Here is a 15,000-nt window from a genome sequence, read left to right as displayed (position 1 = left end):
TGTGTGTGTGTGTGTGTGTGTGTGTGTGTGTGTGTGTGTGTGTGTGTGTGTGTGTGTGTGTGTTTATCAGTGATTGCGTGTGTGTGTGTGTGTGTGTGTGCGCGCGCACCTGAAGTCGCTGTAGGGGTGTATGATCCAGGCTCCGGCGGACCTGAGTCTCTCCTGCTCCAGGGCCACGGCCTTGTGGCTGCCGAACATGCGGAGCGAGAACTTGTTGACTCCGGGCTGCAGCATGGCTCCGAACTGCCTCTGGATGAAGGTGGACTGGTTCGAGTAGCTGTAATCCTCTCCGTCCAGCCCCGGTCCGGTCTCCGGGGTCCCGGCCGCCGTGGTGGTGGTGGTGGTCTCGGGTCCTGCGGCGACCACGACCATCCCGGTGCCGGAGGAGGAGGAGGACGCCAGAGCGGCTCGCGAGGCGAAACCCACGGAGCGCTGCACGGTGGGCGGCGCGGAACCGGCGTGAGGCAGAGGGGTGGTCGGGGTCCCGGCGGCGGTGCCCGGTCGAAACGGGCCGGTATCGCGCGTGGAGCTCATGATGGAGAGGCGGCGGTCGCCCTCCAGAGACGCCTGGGAGAGACGGTAACCGGGAGACGGCAGGCTGCTCTTACTGCGCCGCTTAGAGTCTCCGTTCCGCGCGGAAGCCCCGGTGCCACCATCCATGCCAGCGCGCGCACACACACTCTCACACACACTCCCTCACACACACACACACACACACACACACACACACTGACCTGTTGTCGCTCTTCTGTCAGATAAACACCGGTCTGTTCGCTCTCTGAACGGTAAGAACGAGCTCACAGTCGGTTTGACCTCAGCGCGACGGATATTCTCCTTCACGCTTCCTCCGGAGGACGCCTCGCCCCGCCGCGCCGCGCTGCCCTCCGTCGGCTCCTCATCGCCTTCGAACGCCCTTGAATTGACGCTCCGTTCGTCCTTGACGCGCTCTTCTTCACGCGCCGTCCGTCATTTCTCCTCATTTCTCCGTGTCCTTGAGGCCCAGACGCTCCGAAGCGCACCGACACCGGCCAGCATCTCCGCGATTCGGTGATTCCCGCCTCTGGTTGTCACGGTGATGTGTCGCGCTCAGCGGACGCGCTTATATAAGAAAGATGAGCAATCACACACAAACACACACACACACACAGCGGTCAGTCAGACGCGCATCATCATCATCATCATCATCATCATCTGATGCGCAACAGGAGAATCAGAGGAGAGGGATTGTTTCCGAACGCGCGGTCACGCGTCGCGTCGCTCCATCCCTGTCACTTGTTGAGCCCTCGTGACGGAAGGACGAACTCGCTATTAAATAAATATGAAATCAATGTGTGAGCGCGTGAAGGTCTGTTTCCATGGCAGCAGCATCCTCATCATCATCCTCATCATCATCATCCCTGTCACCCGCGTGCTCAGGTATGAGTGCGCGTCACCATGACGACACGGAGGCGGGAGGAGAGAGAGAGAGAGAGAGAGAGAGAGAGAGAGAGAGAGAGAGAGAGAGAGAGAGAGAGAGAGAGAGAGAGAGAGAGAGAGAGAGAGAGAGAGAGAGAGAGAGAGAGAGAGAGAGAGAGAGAGAGAGAGAGAGAGAGAGAGAGAGAGAGAGAGAGAGAGAGAGAGAGAGAGAGAGACAGAGAGAGAGAGAGAGAGAGAGAGAGAGAGAGAGAGAGAGAGAGAGAGAGAGAGAGAGAGAGAGAGAGAGAGAGAGAGAGAGAGAGAGAGAGAGAGAGAGAGAGAGAGAGAGAGAGAGAGAGAGAGAGAGAGAGAGAGAGAGAGAGAGACAGAGAGAGAGAGAGAGAGAGAGAGAGAGAGAGAGAGAGAGAGAGAGAGAGAGAGAGAGAGAGAGAGAGAGAGAGAGAGAGAGAGAGAGAGAGAGAGAGAGAGAGAGAGAGAGAGAGAGAGAGAGAGAGAGAGAGAGAGAGAGAGAGAGAGAGAGAGAGAGAGAGAGAGAGAGAGAGAGAGAGAGAGAGAGAGAGAGAGAGAGAGAGAGAGAGAGAGAGAGAGAGAGAGAGAGAGAGAGAGAGAGAGGGCTGTTAGTGACTGGAGTCTGTTTCTCTGACTCTGAACATCTCCAGACAATTAAGAAATCATAATGAGAGCCAGACACACAAACAACAGCCTCATATTCTCATCCGACCTGGACATCAATAAATGATTCATAAATAAATCAGAGGAGGTTTCTATACAATCCCTTCTAGAGCCGGAGCTGCAGAGACATTCATGAGGCTCTTTTTCTCATTCTATATCTGGATGATCTATCTCTGATCTGATAGAAGATATATTAGAAAGATATAGAAGACATTAACAACATGATCCACATCCAGACACAGATTAGTTTAGAGCTGCTCGATGGGGCAGATTTCTCTAATCCACTGTTTTTATATTTGATTCATAATAAACTTTTCCATTACTTTGACTCATCTAATTATTTTCATTTAAGTCATAAGTTGATGTGATTCGGCCGAGAGCTGGTATTGAGGACCGCTCCAAAAAAAGAAAAAAGACAGAAAAAGGGGACTGGTTCTGAATTATTATGCAAGGATTTATCTTCCAGATCCTGGCAGGAGGTTTGTGGAGCTCGTTTTAGTTCATCTCCTGTCCTGAGAAGCCTTTCTTGAAGAAGCTCCTAAAAGGAAGAGAAGTTCTTCAAACGACGTGATGCTGTTCCTTCCAGAGCTTCTCTGTCCATGAAGTCCATGAAACATCAGCATGTTATTAAGTGAGGGCTTTATTTAGGATTAAGTCTCTAAGAAGCTGAAACATCGAATTCTTTTGCAGTTAACGTGTTTTTTCACTTTGTTAATTCTATTATTGCACCAGCATCGCATCCTTCTCACGGCATTTAATCATTTTTAACTTTTAGTCTGAGTTCAGTATCTAGTTTTTGGCTTTCAGGATTCCTGGACGATTAAACATCACTTATATATGATTCAACACAAAATCAATAAGAGTTATTAAGATCGATGTGGTTTGGTCAAATGTTAAAAAATATGACCAAAAGTTAATTTGCATTGCTTGTTAATACAAATATACACTAGCAGTCAAACCTACGTTTTTTAAAAGATATTTAAATAGTATGAATAATACATGTTATGCATTTTAAAATAGTATTCTTTGATGAATAAAAATGCCCAGAGATCATCATTTATACACTATAACCACACATAGAAATTAATCATCTCTTTAATGCATTCAATTTATTCAAAGTGAGGATGAATAACGTTACTAAAGATTTCTTTGCCAGATAAATGCTGTTCTTCTGAACTTTCTATTCTTCAAAGAAAAAATTACAAATAATTTGAGCGAATCAGAATATTAGAAAGATCTCTGAAGGATCGTGTGAGCTGGAGTTATGATTCAGCTTATGATCACAGGAATTAAATAAATGAAGAGACTTCCTTTAAAACACTATGGTTGGTAGTGCACACTTAGAAGAGAAGAGTACTTTATGTTTGAGTGAGCCCTGCTTCTGTGTTAAAAACAAATCTAGTGCATGTTTACAGAGAAAACAATGAAACACCACGCTTTATTTCATGTATTTATTTCTCCAGACATGATTGATATATGAATGAGTCACTGAAGCAGAAATCAGAGCTAATTAACACAGGACTGTCAATCAGAGACTCGGCCAATCAGAAGCTCTGCTTCAGGGCACAGTCACCGCCCTCATGATGTTCGTGTGTCCAGATCCAGGACTCCAGCCAGTGACCACGATCACCATATCACCTGTTCTGAAGAAACCCCGCGCTTTACCTGAACACACACACACACACACACACATTAACACGGACACATTAACACACCCATAAACACACACACACACACACACACATAAAAACACACACACATTAACACACCCATAAACACACACACACACACACACACACACACACACACACACACACACATAAACACACATGCGCACACACACACACACACACACATACACATTCATTAACACACACAAACACACACGCACACACACACACACAGACACACACACACACATTAATTAACACACACATAAACAGACATACACACGCACACAAACACATTAACAGACACACACACACACACACATCACACACACACACACACACAGGTGCACACACGAAAATACACACTCACACACACACACAGCAATACTCGCACGCACACACACATTAATACACTAACACACACACACACACACACGCACACACACACACGCGCGCACACACATACACAACAACACACACACACTCACCAATGTCCATGGCAAAAGTGACACGGTTGTCCACGTCGTCGGCCCAGACGTCTGCGGGCGGAGCTCTGAAGAAGGCGGGAAAAACTCCGCGGAGCAGCTGTGATTGACGAGCAACCTGCATGTTCCTCGTCACGGCGATGATCGGACACCGAGGACGATACCGAGATAATAAATGAGCAGACCTGCGCGCACACACACACACACACACACACACACAACGCATGAGGACGCAATGTATGTGTCTCTGTCTCAATCCTGCTCAACAGGAAGTACCACAGATGTGAGTGTGTACCTGCCGGAGGTGGTGAGGATGATGATGGCTCCAGCGCAGCATTTGAAGGACGACTCGACGGCTCCGATAGCCGTGACCTCTGTGGGGTCGGAGCTCAGAGGGGTCAAGCGGCGCAGCTCTTCAAACAGCTGCTGATGAAAGATGGCCGCCTCGGCCTCACGACAGATCTGAGACACACACACACACAGACAGAGAGTGAGACGGCAGTGCAGACCCGTCAGGGGTCAGAGGTCACGCAGTCACACGCACCGAGTGCATCATGGCGACAGCTTCTACAGGGAAGTGTCCTTTGGCCGTCTCACCAGACAGCATGACACAGTCGGCTCCGTCCAGCACCGCATTGGCCACATCACTGCTCTCTGCACGGGTGGGACGTGTGTGATGGACCATACTCTCCAGCATCTGAACACACACACACACACACACACACGAATCAGGACGGGTGTGTGTCTCGGCAGCGCTGCAAAACACTCTACATCAGCTGTCAGTGTCAGAATTCATTCTCGTCATTTCTGATTCTTCTCTAAAATAAGAAATACATGCTGTTGGAAACTGGAAATTTAAAAATAAACAGATTTCTATACAATATTATAAATATATATTTTTATTAATTTTTCATTATTTAAATAAATTGAATATTTCATTAGTTTAAACTAAATGTAAATATTATAAATATAAAAAAATCACATTTATAAATATTTAAATTAATGCATAATTAGCTACTACTCTAGATTCTGCACATAAACTAACAGCAGAATAGGATTTGAAATATTAGCCTCATTCAGGGATTTTTGATTTTCATGGACCAGATTCTCATTGGTTTAAATGTTGTGATCATCAGAATCACGCATGACTCACCTGTGTGGCACAGATCACGGGTTTGCCTGCAGAATTACAGCGTCCAATCATCATCTTTTGAGCGATGAAGACTTTCTCCGCTGGGATCTCGATGCCCAGGTCACCACGAGCCACCATGATGCCGTCGCTCTCCTTCAGGATCTCCTCAAAACTACAGTGAGAGCCAGAGCACGAGAGCATGCGGGAATTTGAGAAGCATATGGAAGTGTGTTGAAGTGTGTTGAAGTGTGTTGTAGTGTGTTGTAGTGTGTAGAAGTGAAGCGTGTTGTAGTGTGTGGAAGCGTGTTGTAGTGTGTTGTAGTGTGTTGAAGTGTGTTGTAGTGTGTGGAAGTGTGTTGTAGTGTGTAGAAGCATGTTGAAGCGTGTTGTAGTGTGTTGAAGCGTGTTGTAGTGTGAAGTGAAGCGTGTTGTAGTGTGAAAAGCGTGTTAGCGTGTTGAAGTGTGTTGTAGTGTGTTGAAGCGTGTTGTAGTGTGTGGACGTGTGTTGAAGCGTGTTGTAGTGTGTTGTAGTGTGTTGAAGCGTGTGGAAGTGTGTTGTAGTGTGTAGAAGTGAAGCGTGTTGTAGTGTGTTGAAGCGTGTGGAAGTGTGTTGTAGTGTGTAGAAGTGAAGCGTGTTGTAGTGTGTTGAAGTGTGTGGAAGTGTGTTGAAGCGTGTTGAAGCGTGTTGTAGTGTGTGGAAGCGTGTTGTAGTGTGTGGAAGCGTGTTGTAGTGTGTAGAAGTGAAGCGTGTTGTAGAGTGTTGAAGAGTGTGGAAGTGTGTTGTAGTGTGTGGAAGCATGTTGAAGCGTGTTGTAGTGTGTTGAAGCGTGTTGTAGTGTGTAGAAGTGAAGCGTGTTGTAGTGTGTGGAAGCATGTTGAAGCGTGTTGAAGCGTGTTGTAGTGTGTTGTAGTGTGTTGTAGTGTGTAGAAGTGAAGCGTGTTGTAGTGTGTTGAAGCGTGTTGAAGCGTGAGGAAGTGTGTTAAAGTGTGTTAACGAATGTGGAAGTGTGTTGTAGTGTGTTGTAGTGTGTAGAAGTGAAGCGTGTTGTAGTGTGTGGAGCGTGTTGTAGTGTGTTGTAGTGTGTGTGGAAGTGTGTTGTAGTGTGTAGAAGTGAAGCGTGTGAAGTGTTGTAGTGTGTAGAAGTGTGTTGTAGTGTGTAGAAGTGAAGAGTGTTGTAGTGTGTTGAAGCGTGTTATAGTGTTTTGTAGTGTGTTGAAGCGTGTTGTAGTGTGTTGAAGCGTGTGGAAGTGTGTTGTAGTGTGTAGAAGTGAAGCGTGTTGTAGTGTGTAGAAGCGTGTTGAAGCGTGTTGTAGTGTGTGGAAGTGTGTTGTAGTGTGTAGAAGAAGCGTGTTGTAGTGTGTTGAAGCGTAGAAGTGTGTTGAAGTGTGTAGAAGTGAAGCGTGTTGTAGTGTGTTGAAGCGTGTGGAAGTGTGTTGAAGCGTGTGGAAGCGTGTTGTAGTGTGTGGAAGCGTGTTGTAGTGTGTGGAAGTGTGTTGTAGTGTGTAGAAGTGAAGCGTGTTGTAGTGTGTGGAAGCGTGTTGAAGCGTGTTGTAGTGTGTGGAAGTGTGTTGTAGTGTGTAGAAGTGAAGCGTGTTGTAGTGTGTTGAAGCGTGTGGAAGTGTGTAGAAGTGAAAGCGTGTTGTAGTGTGTTGAAGCGTGTGGAAGTGTACAGAAAGCGTGAAGTAGTGTGTAGAAGTGTTGTAGTGTGTTGAAGCGTGTTGAAGCGTGTTGAAGCGTGTGGAAGTGTGTTGTAGTGTGTAGAAGTGAAGCGTGTTGTAGTGTGTTGAAGCGTGTGGAAGTGTGTTGAAGAGTGTTGTAGTGTGTGGAAGTGTGTTGAAGCATGTTGTAGTGTGTTGTAGTGTGTTGAAGTGTGTTGTAGTGTGTTGTAGTGTGTTGAAGCGTGTTGAAGCGTGTTGTAGTGTGTGGAAGTGTGTTGAAGCGTGTTGTAGTGTGTTGTAGTGTGTGGAAGCGTGTTGTAGTGTGTTGTAGTGAAGCGTGTTGTAGTGTGTTGAAGCGTGTTGTAGTGTGTTGTAGTGTGTTGAAGCGTGTGGAAGTGTGTTGAAGCGTGTGGAAGTGAAGCGTGTTGTAGTGTGTGGAAGTGTGTGGAAGTGTGTTGAAGAGTGTTGTAGTGTGTTGTAGTGTGTTGAAGTGTGTTGTAGTGTGTTGTAGTGTGTTGAAGCGTGTTGTAGTGTGTAGAAGCATGTTGAAGCGTGTTGTAGTGTGTGGAAGTGTGTTGTAGTGTGTAGAAGCATGTTGCGCGTTGTAGTGTGTTAGCGTGTTGTAGTGTGTAGAAGTGAAGCGTGTTGTAGTGTGTGGAAGCGTGTTGAAGCGTGTTGTAGTGTGTTGTAGTGTGTTGAAGCGTGTTGTAGTGTGTGGACGTGTGTTGAAGCGTGTTGTAGTGTGTTGTAGTGTGTTGAAGCGTGTGGAAGTGTGTTGTAGTGTGTAGAAGTGAAGCGTGTTGTAGTGTGTTTGTGGAAGTGTGTTGTAGTGTGTAGAAGTGAAGCGTGTTGTAGTGTGTTGTTGTGTGGAAGTGTGTTGAAGCGTGAAGCGTGTTGTAGTGTGGAAGCGTGTTGTAGTGTGTGGAAGCGTGTTGTAGTGTGTAGAAGTGAAGCGTGTTGTAGAGTGTTGAAGAGTGTGGAAGTGTGTTGTAGTGTGTGGAAGCATGTTGAAGCGTGTTGTAGTGTGTTGAAGCGTGTTGTAGTGTGTAGAAGTGAAGCGTGTTGTAGTGTGTGGAAGCATGTTGAAGCGTGTTGAAGCATGTTGTAGTGTGTTGTAGTGTGTAGAAGTGAAGCGTGTTGTAGTGTGTTGAAGCGTGTTGAAGCGTGAGGAAGTGTGTTAAAGTGTGTTAAGAATGTGAAGTGTGTTGTAGTGTGTTGTAGTGTGTAGAAGTGAAGCGTGTTGTAGTGTGTGGAAGCGTGTTGTAGTGTGTTGTAGTGTGTGGAAGTGTGTTGTAGTGTGTAGAAGTGAAGCGTGTTGAAGTGTGTTGTAGTGTGTAGTGTGTTGTAGTGTGTAGAAGTGAAGAGTGTTGTAGTGTGTTGAAGCGTGTTATAGTGTTTTGTAGTGTGTTGAAGCGTGTTGTAGTGTGTTGAAGCGTGTGGAAGTGTGTTGTAGTGTGTAGAAGTGAAGCGTGTTGTAGTGTGTAGTGAAGCGTGTTGTAGTGTGTAGAAGTGAAGCGTGTTGTAGTGTGTGGAAGTGTGTTGTAGTGTGTGTGTTGTAGTGTGTTGAAGCGTGTGGAAGTGTGTAGTGTGTAGAAGTGAAGCGTGTTGTAGTGTGTTGTGTGTGGAAGTGTGTTGAAGCGTGGAAGCGTGTTGTAGTGTGTGGGCGTGTTGCAGTGTGTGAAGTGTGTTGTAGTGTGTTGTGAAGCGTGTTGTAGTGTGTTGAAGCGTGTTGTAGTGTGTAGAAGTGCGCGTGTTGTAGTGTGTTGAAGCGTGTGGAAGTGTGTTGAAGAGTGTTGTAGTGTGTGTGTGTGTTGTAGTGTGTTGAAGCGTGTTGTAGTGTGTTGTAGTGTGTTGAAGCGTGTTGTAGTGTGTGGAAGCGTGTTGTAGTGTGTGGAAGTGTGTTGAAGCGTGTTGTAGTGTGTTGTAGTGTGTGTGGGCGTGTTGTAGTGTGTTGTAGTGTGTGGAAGCGTGTTGTAGTGTGTGTAGTGTGTGGAAGCGTGTAGTGTGTGAAGCGTGTTGTGTGTGTTGTAGCGTGAAAGTGTGTTGAAGCGTGTGGAAGTGAAGCGTGTTGTAGTGTGTGGAAGTGTGTGGAAGTGTGTTGAAGAGTGTTGTAGTGTGTGGAAGTGTGTTGAAGCATGTTGTAGTGTGTTGTAGTGTGTTGAAGTGTGTTGTAGTGTGTTGTAGTGTGTTGAAGCGTTGTAGTGTGTGGAAGCGTGTTTGTAGTGTGTTGAAGTGTGTTGAAGCATGTTGTAGTGTGTTGTAGTGTGTTGAAGTTGTAGTGTGTGTAGTGTGTTGAAGCGTGTTGTAGTGTGTGGAAGTGTGTTCACAGTGTGTTGTAGTGTGTGGAGGCGTGTTGTAGTGTGTTGTAGTGTGTGGAAGCGTGTTGTAGTGAAGGAGGAAGTTGTGTTAGTGTGTTGTAGTGTGTTGAAGCGTGTGGAAGTGTGTTGAAGCGTGTGGAAGTGTGTTGAAGCGTGTGGAAGAAGCGTGAAGTGAAGCGTGTTGTAGTGTGTGGAAGTGTGTGGAAGTGTGTTGAAGCGTGTTGTAGTATGTAGAAGTGAAGAGTGTTGTAGTGTGTAGAAATGTGTTGTACAGTGTGTGAAGCGTGTTGTAGTGTGTTGTAGTGTGTGGAAGTGTGTTGTAGTGTGTAGAAGTGAAGCGTGTTGAAGTGTGTTGTAGTGTGTAGAAGTGTGTTGTAGTGTGTAGAAGTGAAGAGTGTTGTAGTGTGTTGAAGCGTGTTATAGTGTTTTGTAGTGTGTTGAAGCGTGTTGTAGTGTGTTGAAGCGTGTGGAAGTGTGTTGTAGTGTGTAGAAGTGAAGCGTGTTGTAGTGTGTAGAAGTGAAGCGTGTTGTAGTGTGTGGAAGCGTGTTGAAGCGTGTTGTAGTGTGTGGAAGTGTGTTGTAGTGTGTAGAAGTGAAGCGTGTTGTAGTGTGTTGAAGCGTGTGGAAGTGTGTTGTAGTGTGTAGAAGTGAAGCGTGTTGTAGTGTGTTGAAGCGTGTGGAAGTGTGTTGAAGCGTGTGGAAGCGTGTTGTAGTGTGTGGAAGCGTGTTGTAGTGTGTAGAAGTGAAAGCGTGTTGTGTGTGTGTGTTGCGTGGAAGTGTGTTGTAGTGTAGAAGTGAAGCGTGTTGCCCACGTGTGAAAGCGTGAGTGTGTTTGAGAGTGTTGAAGTGTGTTGAAGTGTATTTGAAGCATGTTGTAGTGTGTTGAAGTGTGTTGAAGTGTGTGTAAATAAGCGTGTTGTAGTGTGTGGAAGCGTGTTGTAGTGTGTGGAAGTGTGTTGAAGCTTGTTGTAGTGTGTGGAAGTGTGTTGAAGCGTGTTGTAGTGTGTGGAAGCGTGTTGTAGTGTGTTGTAGTGTGTGGAAGCGTGTTGTAGTGTGTTGAAGCGTGTTGTAGTGTGTTGGAAGCGTGTGGGGGAAGTGTGTTGAAGCGTGTGGAAGTGAAGCGTGTTGTAGTGTGTGGAAGTGTGTGGAAGTGTGTTGAAGAGTGTTGTAGTGTGTGGAAGTGTGTTGAAGCATGTTGTAGTGTGTTGAAGTGTGTTGAAGTGTGTTGAAGTGTGTTGTAGTGTGTTGTAGTGTGTTGAAGCGTGTTGTAGTGTGTGGAAGCGTGTTGTAGTGTGTGGAAGTGTGTTGAAGCGTGTTGTAGTGTGTGGAAGTGTGTTGAAGCGTGTTGTAGTGTGTTGTAGTGTGTGGAAGCGTGTTGTAGTGTGTTGAAGCGTGTTGTAGTGTGTTGTAGTGTGTTGAAGCGTGTGGAAGTGTGTTGAAGCGTGTGGAAGTGAAGCGTGTTGTAGTGTGTGGAAGTGTGTGGAAGTGTGTTGAAGCGTGTTGTAGTATGTAGAAGTGAAGAGTGTTGTAGTGTGTAGAAATGAAGCGTGTTGTAGTGTGTGGAAGTGTGTTGTAGTGTGTAGAAGTGAAGGTGTTGAAGTGTCCAGTGTGTAGAAGTGTGTTGTAGTGTGTAGAAGTGAAGAGGTTGTGTAGTGTGTTGAAGCGTGTTATAGTGTTTGTAGTGTGTTGAAGCGTGTTGTAGTGTGTTGAAGCGTGGAAAGTGTTGTAGTGTGTAGAAGTGAAGCGTGTTGTGTGTGTAGAAGTGAAGCGTGTTGTAGTGTGTGGAAGTGCGTGTTGTAGTGTGTGGAAGTGTGTTGTAGTGTGTAGAAGTGAAGTGCAGTAGTGTGTTGAGCGTGAAGAAGTGTGTTGTAGTGTGTAGAAGTGAAGCGTGTTGTAGTGTGTTGAAGCGTTGGAAGTGTGTTGAAGTGTTGTAGTGTGTGGAAGTGTGTTGAAGCATGTTGTAGTGTGTTGTAGTGTGTTGAAGTGTGTTGTAGTGTGTAGTGTGTGGAAGTGTGTTGTAGTGTGTGAAGTGTTGTAGTGTGTGGAAGTGTGTTGAAGCGTGTTGTAGTGTGTGGAAGTGTGTTGAAGCGTGTTGTAGTGTGTTGTAGTGTGTGGAGCGCGTGTTGTAGTGTGTTGTAGTGTGAAGCGTGTTGTAGTGTGTTGTAGCGTGTTGTAGTGTGTTGTAGCAGTGTGTGGAAGTGTGTTGAAGCGTGTGGAAGTGAAGCGTGTTGTAGTGTGTGGAAGTGTGTTGGAAGTGTGTTGAAGAGTGTTGTAGTGTGTCTGTGGAAGCATGTTGTAGTGTGTTGAAGTGTGTTGTAGTGTGTTGTAGTGTGTTGAAGCGTGTTGTAGTGTGTGAAGCGTGTTGTAGAAGTGTGTTGAAGCGTGTTGTAGTGTGTGTAGTAGTGTGTGAAGCGTGTTGTAGTGTGTTGAAGCGTGTTGTAGTGTGTTGTAGTGTGTTGAAGCGTGTGTAGAAGTGTGTTGAGCGCGTGGAAGTGTGTAGTGTGTGGAAGTGTGTGGAAGTGTGAAGGCGTGTTGTAGTGTGTAGAAGTGAAGAGTGTTGTAGTGTGTAGAAATGAAGCGTGTTGTAGTGTGTGAAGCATGTTGTAAAGCGTGTTGAAGCGTGTGAAGTGTGTTGTAGTGTGTAGAAGTGAAGCGTGTTGTAGTGTGTTGAAGCGTGTTGAAGCGTGTTGTAGTGTGTGGAAGTGTGTTGAAGCGTGTTGTAGTGTGTTGTAGTGTGTTGTAGTGTGTGGAAGTGTGTTGAAGCGTGTTGTAGTGTGTTGTAGTGTGTGAGGCGTGTTGTAGTGTGTTGTAGTGTGTTGTAGTGTTGTAGTGTGTGGAAGTGTGTTGAAGTGTGTTGAAGCGTGTTGTAGTGTGTTGTAGTGTTGAATGTTGTAGTGTGTTGAAAGTGTGTTGTAGTGTGTGGAAGTGTGTTGTAGTGTGTTGAAGCGTGTTGTAGTGTGTTGAAGCGTGTTGTAGTGTGTTGAAGCCCAGGAAAAGGAATGAAGCGTGTTTGTAGTGTGTGGAAGCGTGTTGTAGTGTGTTGAAGCGTGTTGTAGTGTGTTGAAGCGTCTGGAAGCGTGTTGTAGTGTGTTGAAGCGTGTTGAAGCGTGTTGTAGTGTGTAGAAGTGAAGCTTGTTGTAGTGTGTTGAAACGTGTTGAAGAGTGTGGAAGCGTGTTGAAAGTGTGTTGAAGCGTGTTATATGTTGTTGTAGTGTGTGGAAAAGTTTTAAATCACGTGAATGCATGCTGAAGATGTGTGGAAGCGTGTGTGGAATCAAAGCCTCACTTCTGAACGCCCTGTCTGCTCTCCACTTTGCTGATGATCTTGATGTTCTGTCCTTTGGCTCCCAGCACCTTTCTCACTGCCTTCACGTCCTCAGCAGAGCGGATGAAGGAGGCGAAGATGATGTCCACGTCCTGCTCCACACCGAACAGCAGGTCGGATCGGTCACGGTCGCTCACCGCTGGCAGGTTCACCAGCTCCGCCCCTGGCAGATTCACACCTTTACGACTACCCAGAATGCCACCGTTCTCAACACGAGCCTCCACCCACGTCTCACCTGACAGAAGAACAGTTCAGGAGACCAGAAAATAAACCATTAAATAAATTGTACTGCATTCAGTTTATGCCGCTTTTAAACCTCATATTCATGAAATGCAATAAATCTCTGAAAATGAATTTCTTTTAATTTAATGGTGATCATGAGATGACGTTTGTTTGCTGTACCAATCTCCAGGACTTTGAGAGCGAGGAGACCGTCATCAATGAATATCCTGCTTCCTTTCTTGAGCACATGAGGCAGGCTGGGATAATCCATCCAGATCACCGACCCGTCCGTCTTATCACGGTCTGCCTCTGCTGTCACCACTCGAACCGAAGCTCCTCGCTCCAGCGTCACCTCAGCATCTGCAGACTGTCTCACACACACACACACACACACACACTCTCTTAGTGTCTGACTCACCATCACACACTCACTCCTCTACTCAGGCCAGTCGTACCCCTTTAACCAGGCCGCTGCGGATCTCCGGTCCTTTGGTGTCCAGAGCGATGGCCACAGGCCTGTAGTACAGTGGGTCAGAGGTCAGCGTCTCCACCGCCTCACGAATGTTATGGATCGTCTCTCCATGATACTAGAAGAGACACGTGTGAGACGCTGTGCATGGGCCATATAGAGATGCACACACACACACACACACACACACCTCATGAGAGCCGTGAGAGAAGTTCAGTCTGGCGATGTTCATACCAGCCTTCACCATCTCCTGCAGCTTGGTGATGGAGCGTGAGGCGGGGCCTTTTTAAAATGATAAAAAAAGTATTCCCAGGAAAAGGATGAACTGATTTCAATGTAAATACTGATGCAATGCCAGATATAAAAATACAAATGAAAATATATGATGTAATTCTGATGATCATGACTGTATTGTGGCACTGCAGGGACTGACCGATGGTGCAGATGATGCTGGTGTTACGTGCAGTGATCGGCTCCTGATCGATGTCCAGCAGACACAGATGCTCCAGAAACGTGTCCGCCATTGATGCATCCAACTGCTGCTTCTGAATGAAGGAGTCCGGCAGAGCCATGACGTCTGAGTAACGCCTGATACGAGCTGAGACAGAGAGAGACAGAGAGAGACAGAGAGAGAGAGAGAGAGAGAGAGACAGAGAGAGAGAGAGAGAGACAGAGAGAGAGAGAGAGAGAGAGAGAGAGAGAGAGAGAGAGAGAGAGAGAGAGAGAGAGAGAGAGAGAGAGAGAGAGAGAGAGAGAGAGAGAGAGAGAGAGAGAGAGAGAGAGAGAGAGAGAGAGAGAGAGAGAGAGAGAGAGAGAGAGAGACAGAGAGAGAGAGAGAGAGAGAGAGAGAGAGAGAGAGAGAGAGAGAGAGAGAGAGAGAGAGAGAGAGAGAGAGAGAGAGAGAGAGAGAGAGAGAGAGAGAGAGAGACAGAGAGAGAGAGAGAGAGAGAGAGACAGAGAGAGAGAGAGAAAGAGAGAGAGAGAGAGAGAGAGAGAGAGAGAGAGAGAGAGAGAGAGAGAGAGAGAGAGAGAGAGAGAGAGAGAGAGAGAGAGAGAGAGAGAGAGAGAGAGAGAGAGAGAGAGAGAGAGAGAGAGAGACAGAGAGAGACAGAGAGAGAGAGAGAGAGAGAGAGAGAGAGAGAGAGAGAGAGAGAGAGAGAGACAGAGAGAGAGAGAGAGAGAGAGAGAGAGAGAGAGAGAGAGAGAGACAGAGAGAGAGAGAGAGACAGAGAGAGAGAGAGAGAGAGAGAGAGAGAGAGAGAGAGAGAGAGAGAGAGAGAGAGAGAGAGAGAGAGAGACAGAGAGAGAGAGAGAGAGAGAGAGAGAGAGAGAGAGACAGAGAGAGAGAGAGAGAGAGAGAGAGAGAGAGAGAGAGAGAGAGAGAGAGAGAGAGAGAGACAGAGACATAGATAGAGAGAGAGAGAGAGAGAGACAGAGAGAGAGAGAAACAGAGAGAGAGAGAGAGAGAGACACATACAGACAGAGAGACAGAGAGAGAGACAAGTAGAGAGAGAGAGAGAGACAGAGAGAGAGAGAGAGAGAGACAGAGAGAGAGAGACAGAGACAGACAGATGGACAGAAACACAGACGAGTGGACAAACAGAGAAACAAGCACACACAGATAGAAGAAAA

The 15,000-nt window shown here is 46.5% G+C and overlaps 2 protein-coding genes across 4 annotated transcripts in view; both read right to left on the bottom strand.

Annotated features, from left to right (window-relative positions):
* Window positions 1-1,275, bottom strand: part of LOC122358162 (potassium/sodium hyperpolarization-activated cyclic nucleotide-gated channel 3) — an 18,935-nt gene extending 17,660 nt beyond the window's left edge. The window contains exon 1 of the mRNA XM_043257946.1: window positions 110-1,275. Within this exon, the coding sequence (XP_043113881.1) occupies window positions 110-660 (551 nt within the window). The 5' untranslated portion in view covers window positions 661-1,275. The remainder of the gene's footprint in view (window positions 1-109) is intronic.
* Window positions 1,276-3,525: 2,250 nt separating this feature from the next.
* The window catches only part of pklr (pyruvate kinase L/R), a 13,937-nt gene continuing 2,462 nt past the window's right edge, over window positions 3,526-15,000 (bottom strand). For all 3 annotated transcript variants that reach the window (XM_043258046.1, XM_043258045.1, XM_043258044.1), the window contains exons 2-11: window positions 13,802-13,966; window positions 13,559-13,650; window positions 13,355-13,486; window positions 13,080-13,266; window positions 12,639-12,912; window positions 5,397-5,547; window positions 4,788-4,940; window positions 4,539-4,705; window positions 4,247-4,428; window positions 3,526-3,753 (exon numbers count right to left, since the gene is read on the bottom strand). In XM_043258046.1, coding sequence (XP_043113981.1) covers window positions 3,647-3,753; window positions 4,247-4,428; window positions 4,539-4,705; window positions 4,788-4,940; window positions 5,397-5,547; window positions 12,639-12,912; window positions 13,080-13,266; window positions 13,355-13,486; window positions 13,559-13,650; window positions 13,802-13,940 — 1,584 coding nt within the window. In that variant the 5' untranslated portion in view covers window positions 13,941-13,966 and the 3' untranslated portion in view covers window positions 3,526-3,646. The remainder of the gene's footprint in view (window positions 3,754-4,246; window positions 4,429-4,538; window positions 4,706-4,787; window positions 4,941-5,396; window positions 5,548-12,638; window positions 12,913-13,079; window positions 13,267-13,354; window positions 13,487-13,558; window positions 13,651-13,801; window positions 13,967-15,000) is intronic.

The sequence above is a fragment of the Puntigrus tetrazona genome, chromosome 14 (genome assembly GCF_018831695.1).
Source record: "Puntigrus tetrazona isolate hp1 chromosome 14, ASM1883169v1, whole genome shotgun sequence".
NCBI lineage: Eukaryota > Metazoa > Chordata > Actinopteri > Cypriniformes > Cyprinidae > Puntigrus > Puntigrus tetrazona.
The sequence above is the reverse complement of the archived record's forward strand: the minus strand, read 5'-3'. Positions and strand labels throughout refer to the sequence as shown.